Source organism: Pteropus medius, unplaced genomic scaffold, assembly GCF_902729225.1.
Source record: "Pteropus medius unplaced genomic scaffold, Ma_sr-lr_union100, whole genome shotgun sequence".
Taxonomy (NCBI): domain Eukaryota; kingdom Metazoa; phylum Chordata; class Mammalia; order Chiroptera; family Pteropodidae; genus Pteropus; species Pteropus medius.
In genome coordinates, this window is record NW_024348533.1 from 4,518,296 (window position 1) to 4,525,320 (window position 7,025).

General features: G+C 44.0%; 1 protein-coding gene across 1 annotated transcript; it reads right to left on the bottom strand.

The window, feature by feature from the left end:
• Positions 1 to 924: 924 nt before the first annotated feature.
• LOC120616667 (olfactory receptor 56-like) lies at positions 925 to 1,875 on the bottom strand. Its single transcript, XM_039880329.1, has one exon. It carries the CDS (start codon positions 1,873 to 1,875, stop codon positions 925 to 927), a length of 951 nt encoding a protein of 316 aa, XP_039736263.1.
• Between the last annotated feature and the right edge of the window lie 5,150 nt (positions 1,876 to 7,025).

Consider the following 7,025-nt stretch of genomic DNA (forward strand, 5'->3'; position numbering starts at 1 on the left):
GTCCATACTCAACTGTTGCTTAATTTCCTTCCCAACTCAAACATAACCTCCACTTTGTGGAGCACTGGAGCCAAGTGACTTAAGTCGAGGAGCAAGTGTCCCACCTTCCCCCGTTCTCGCAAGATGGTTCTCTTTATTTTCACCTTCTGTCTGGGCCTGAGGGCATTTGAGTTTGCAATTCTTGCTTAAAACCTGTTTTAGGTGTCTCCACACACTTTTTCTGACCTCTCCCTGACATCACCCATGCATTAGGGCCTTCTTGATGTCCACATCATACCTCCAGTACATACACATGATCATATTTAGCGAAGTCTACTTTAACTTACCATCATTCTTGAGATTCTGTCACAGATCAGGTTTCCTGGAATAAACTGCAATAGGGTTGAGTGCAGGTGGTTTATTAGAGAGTGCACTCACAATTGAAACCTGTGGTGGCAGAAGGGAATTAGGGAAACAAAACTGGATGCAGGGAGAAGTTGCCTGTGATTCTTCCTGCAAGGAGATCTGGAGCTGGGATGGCCATCAGAGTCAACCTGAAGCAAGATGGCCAGGCATTTACAACCTCCATTGATCCTTCATGGGATTCAGGCAGCTCCTTTGGAACAAGGGAAGTTCCTCAGTCATGGGAAATTCCTGGAGAAGTACACAGTGGAGACCTGTCACCTACTGATTCTCCCAGCAGCTGTGGGATACAGGCTTTGTGCCTTTAATATTTTGTAACCCAATAGGCCCAGCTCTTATTTCCACATTGCCCACACTCAGCATGGACCTGATGGATTGAATCTATGTACTAATCTGATTAACTCTGGTCAGAGAATGACTTTTATTTTCAGTAGGGCACATTTATTTCTTTTCCAATCAAACCAAGTTGGCTAATCCAAGTTTCCAGCTCTGGAGCCCACATCTGCAGGCCCCAGTGCCAGCTTAGCCTTGCTCCCCACTACAGGGACACCTCCCCATGAGTTTCCTGAGAGCCCCAGTCACTTCCTTGTTCCTCAGGCTGTAGATAAGCGGGTTGAGCATAGGGGTGATCATGGTATAGAAGGCAGAGACCACCTTGTCCTGCTTGGAGGAGTGGTAGGTCTGAGGCCGCATGTAGGTGATCATGGCAGCCCCATAGAAGAGGGTGACCACGGCCATGTGGGAGGAGCAGGTAGCAAAGGCCTTTCGCCGACCTTCGGCAGAGTGCATGCGAAGTACGGCCACCAGGATCCGCAGGTAGGAGGTGGAGATGACAGAGAAGGGCAGGAGAAGCATGAGGACACAGCAGACATATATCATTGTCTCATAGAGGGAAGTGTCAGCACAGGCCAGCTTGAGCACAGCGGGGACCTCACAGAAAAAGTGGTCGATCTCCTGGGAGCCACAGTAGGGGAACCTCAAGGTGAAGACAGCCTGGATCAGCCCATCCACCAGGCCAAAGAGCCAGGACCCTCCCACCATGAGCCAGCAGACACGGCGGTTCATGACCACTGAGTACCTCAGTGGGTTGCTGATGGCCACGTAGCGGTCATAGGCCATGAAAGCCAGCAGGAAGCACTCATCCCCCAGGAGGGTGAGAAAGAAAAGGATCTGGAGCCCACAGCCTGTGAAGGAGATGGAGCCACGGCCTAGCAGGAAGTCGGTGGCCATCCGTGGCACGATGGTGGAGATGAGCATGAGGTCCATGAGTGACAGCCAGCTGAGGAAGAAGTACATGGGGCTGTGCAGGCGGGAGTCCACATTGATGACAAGGATCATGAGCCCGTTGCCAGAAAGAGCCACCAGAAACATGACCATAATGATGGAGAAGAGGAGGAGGTGCAGGGGCGTGTGCGTGAAGAGGCCCAGGAGGACAAAGTGAGAGATGAGAGTCTGGTTTCCTGCCCAGGCCATTGTTCCTGCAGAGGGATGTGCCAGAGGGCAGTGGGATCTGGAAGCAGGAGGGTTGTGTTTAGTGCCATGGTAATGAGGATATTATGACTTTACCAAATGCGTTGCCCTCTTTAAATGATCATTGGTTTAGAATAAAAAGGCCTGGCATCTTTTACATAAATAATCTGTAACAAAGATGCAAACTGTTCTTGTTGTTGTTGTTTTAACTTCTAGGACTGTATGCACGTTGTTGAAAAGCAAACTTGAAGCATTGACTGCTAAAGTGGACACTGCTCTGCATCTGCCAGGAGCTGGTCTCCGGCCCTCACAGTTGCTTTTCTAACAAGTTCTGGGTCAGCCTCACCTGAGGACCGGCCTTTTCAGAAAAAAGTACTAAAGCAGCAAAGACATTTACCGACTGTGTGAACTGGGTACCTAGATGACCTTTCAGAAACTCCATTTTCTCATCTTGAATTGGGATAACAATACTATCTTATGTGGTGATGGTAAAATTGAAGGTTGTAACAAGCAATGCCTAGTAGTTTAGAAGTGATAACAGCTGACACTGCTTGAGCATTTCTCACGTGCCAGGCACCACGATGAGCACTCTGTCACATCCTCACATTTACTCCTCATAACTGCCCTGAAAAATGGATCATTATCCCCATTTCACAAGTTGGGAAACAGACAGAGGGAAGTTTATTAATTTTGTTCTTTTCAGATGTGAAAGCTTTAAGTATTTCCTAAGAAACTTAGTAAATGAGAAACTAAATGCCCAACGCAAAGGAAAAACTAAGAAAGTTATGGCATAATCACATGACAAAATACCATGTAGTCAAAGAGATATTTATAACATTTTAAAAGCTATTGAGCAAAAATTTACATCTACTGAGTATTTTTAAAAATTTTAAAGACTGGGAGTAAAACACTAAGGTATTAAGAATGTGCTTTCTTCTAGATGGTGGAATTAAAAATTATGTCTTCTCTTTTTTTTTGTATTTTACACATTTTTTTATAAGGAATGTGGAAATATAATTTTTAAAGCAAAGTTATACAACATATAATATCATTACTCAAAACTAGCAGCTTTCTCATATAATACCACTAACCAATTAGTGAAAGTAGTAGAAAAAAATTAATATATCTTATTCACGATTGTTGTAAAGTTCCTAGGAAAGAACTCTAATGCTAACAATAACAGAGCATTTGCATGACCTAAAAGACACCCTGAGGAAAGCTATGCATGTTCTTGGATATAGGCTCAACAGCCTAAGGGTGTAAATTCTCCTTAAAATAAATCTATAAAATTCATGTGATCCCAAAGAAAACCCCAAAGGACACTTGTAGCTTGATGATGGCACTGTAGAGTTAGGATTCTCTCAGAAGTCATCCAAAAGCAGTAAGGACATCCAGAGCAGAAGCACAGTCTATGGTGGACGAAGCTGGGATGGCTGAAAGCTGTATCCACAAACAAAATTGGAAGGGACAGCAAAAGCAGTAGAAACTGAGCAGGGGGAAGGAGAAAGTGGGAAAAAGACACCTGTGAACATAGAGCACAAAGTAACCTCTGCAAAGAGCAGAGCAAAACCCAAATCACTAGTTTGCATTAGTGGAAGCAAGGAACAGGTACAAGGATACCCCTGGGACCTGGTTTATTACAAGGAGCAGAGGAGAAGGAATTGAACAAAGAAATGCACAGATAAACCTTATTTGCAAAAGGAATTCTGCCTTGGTGGCATGGAGAGAAGAGAAGATGTGTGTTAAGGACAGCCCTCCAGTTCTCCATCTCAGTAGCCTGAAGATAATGTAACCTTATATTCAATACCCGGTGTTTGGAGACCTTGATATATGAACTTCACTTTGGGGTTAAAATGGCCATTTGAGCACCCAATCAGTGCTCCTTGCAAAATCTCACTAGAGTGAGGGGTGCCCATAGGTACCACAAGTGCAGCTGAGAAGACAACAGCAGCATTCTTTGGAACTGGAAGCAGATGGGTGGGTGTAGCCGACTTGCAGACCTGAGCAGGCTGAGCTGCTGATTAATTAAGTGGCTAGGAAAGAGAGACTAAAACCAGGGCTGGCTTGACAGTCAGCTGAAGAAGCACAGATCCCTCCTGACACCACAGAGATGGGCCTTGCTCTTCCTACATCCCAGCAGCGAGCAGGAGACTGATTCCCCAAGAAGGTAAAGCCGAGACTGCCAGGCCCAGGGGAGTTCCGGGGAGGTGAGGATGCTGTCAGCAGAGCAGATATGTGAGTAAGCAGGGTGCCTGGCCTTGCCTTCTAGTCAGCTCCATGGAGCTCCCTGCCCCAATCCAGGAATCTGATGGGCCCAGGAACTATCTTAAGATACGAATGTTGGAAGTTTTTTTAAAAAAAATAACACAAAACCCCCATCATCTCATCCAGAGTGAAGCCATTATTAATATGTCACACCCACATGCTTGGAGTACCCAGCCTGTTTTATATTACCCCCTCATATTTTACCAGGAGCAGACAACCAAAAGTCAGCAGACATCTGAAAAGTTTTCATCCTCAAAGGGGAAGAAAAACAACAAAGCGAAATGGATGAAAAAAAATACTCTTTAGGGAAAAAAAAGGTTTCAAGATTCTTATAATCAGCATCGGATGAGATAAGTAAAGATATTATAAATATAAAACAAGAATAAGATCCTATCAGAAAAGGAGCATTCATAGGACAATATTTTTAAAATATACAACTTTTGACTAAGCAGTTCTACTTATAGAAATATATTTACCGATATATTTGCACATCTGTGAAATGACACATAGAGAAGATGATTTAGTGTAGATTGATTTTAGTAGAAAAAAATTGCAAATAACCTACATGGGATGGTGGGAAGCAGCAAGCAAAAACTTATTTCCAAAGGTTAGAAATATAAGCACAGGTGGTGGGTGGTTGGGCAGGCGAGGACTTTGCCATTGTGTTTCAAAATCCAACAGCCAGATATCATTCATTAGGGACAGACAACTCTCCCAGTACCCTGAGGGGGGCAGTTTAGGGGTGCAGTCCTTGAGTCTTCTCTAGTTTTATCCATAGAACGAAGAGTTAGGGGAGAAAACCACAATTTTTTAGAAACCAAATTTCACTGCACAAGAGTTCTCCACCTCAAGAGAAATTGTAAGCAGGAGAAAGGTAGGGAGAGTTGTGGGGTAAACAAACATTTTAAGCATTTGATCACAGAAGGAGGAAATGTAAGACACAGAGAGGAAGAACCTTACCTGAAACCATGTAATCACTAATGCCAAGAAGGGCTGGAGAGTCAGGAGGGCAGATCTGGATCTGGAGCCGTATTTCCTGGTGAAGAGACTCTACCGCCCCGGGGGGATGGGGGGTAGAGGGTGGGGGGTGAGGAGGCTGCTCTGATCACTCAGGGGGCTCTGCAATGGGGTCTTTCTCAGCCAGGGGGAACTGGGTCACCTCCATCCCCTGAAGGAAATGGGCCTGAAAATGGAGCAGGAGAGACCTAAGAAAGGTAGAGAAGAGAAATTTCCAGGAGAAAGAAAAACTCGTGTGGTCAGAATTCCTCTAGACTCTCCTCCTGTCCTGTGAAAATAGAGTTGATGGAGGTGTGTGGGGCACTCTCCAGCCCCACACAGGAAATGCCTGATGTCTTTTGTGGTGGGGCTGTGGAAAGGTTGTGAATAAATGCTTTGGTTAAAATGAAGGAAAATGGATTCTGAAAGAAGGAAGGTAGAAAAACCTGAAAGAGAGATCCATGCTAAAACTCTGGCAGAATCTTTAGGGGTTAAGAAAAAGCTTTCTAGAAACCATCATCATAGAACACACATATAAAAGGAAACAAGGGGGCCTGGGTTGGGCCTGTAGGGGAAGGGTTACACAAAGCCTCTCACCTGTGGAGGAGACCCCCATGCTGGGCCAGGTCCAGGGCTAGAATGAGGGGTTTTATACTCTGCCACTCCTCAGTGCCACCTATTGTTCTCAGCTCTGCTACTCCTTTTTCATAACTCCTTGGAGACCCTTCCTCTGCCACACCTTTATCCCCTGTCTCTGCCAATTAAACCTCCCAGGGATGAAAGCCTCCTGAAAACTTCTCTTTGTCTCTTAGCCACCCCAGTGGATACTCTCCCAGGGGGAGGTAGAGAGGAAAACTGGGGGAGTTTCAATGGGTCAACCTAGGAAGAATTGGCTCTCCTTACATTTTAAAGGGGAATGATAATGTTGGGTTTTGTTTGTGTTGTCCACATTGCAGAGACCACTATATCAAGTGTGTAGGCAAAGCCAACAGGTCATCTTTCAGAGTCTTCCAGACTGTCACCCTTCTACATCTTTCTGCTTCCTCTTTTTACCTGCTTAAATGAGAAGGCTCCCATCCAAGACACACTGACCTCAGAGCTCAATTCCACTGGAATTCAATTCAGTCCCCAAGTGTTCAAGGATTCAAAATACAACTCTGCTATAACCAAGAGTTCATCTTCCCCTGGCACTGACCCATCCTGCCCACTTTCTTGTCAGCTTCCACCCAACTGAGTTCTCTCACACCAAGATTTTTCCAAAAATAAAGGTAGCATAGCACATACTCTTGACCTTGAAGCTAAACAGAGTTGGGTGGAAATCTTATTTAGACTTGACCTTGTGTAAGTGACCAATCTGAACCCTAGTTACTTCATTTGTAAAATTGGACTATTGATGTTTACTACAAAATATTTGTGAAAATTAAATTAAATAGACAACCTAAAGTCGTCTGCTTATTATAGGTTCTCAGAATTATAGTTACTAGTGCCACTGCCCTTTATTATCTCTAAAGCCTGAAAGCTGAGACAAAAATACAGACTTTGCAAAAATAGTTTATAAAACTCACTAAACAAATTACTAAATCCTATAGCGTACAACAAAAACAAATGCTGAAAAGGGAGAAGAATTGGATTTTTTGAGATAGCGCATTATAATGTTCGAAATGTCCTGTTTTCAACAAAAAATTAAAGGGCACGAAAAGAGGAGAGTTTAATACATTCACAGAAGAAATAAACAGAAACCGTTCTTGAGAAAGCACAGAAATTAGCCTTATCAGACAAAGACTTTAAATCAGCTAATTTAAATATTCTCAAACAGCTAAGGGTGCCATGGACAAAGAGCTAAAGGAAACTAGGAGAACAATGTACAAATAAATACAGAGTATCATCAAATA

What these genes read in the sequence shown, in the direction of transcription:
- LOC120616667 (XM_039880329.1), bottom strand. Translation starts at nt 1,875, where the DNA reads ATGGCCTGGGCAGGAAACCAGACTCTCATCTCTCACTTTGTCCTCCTG.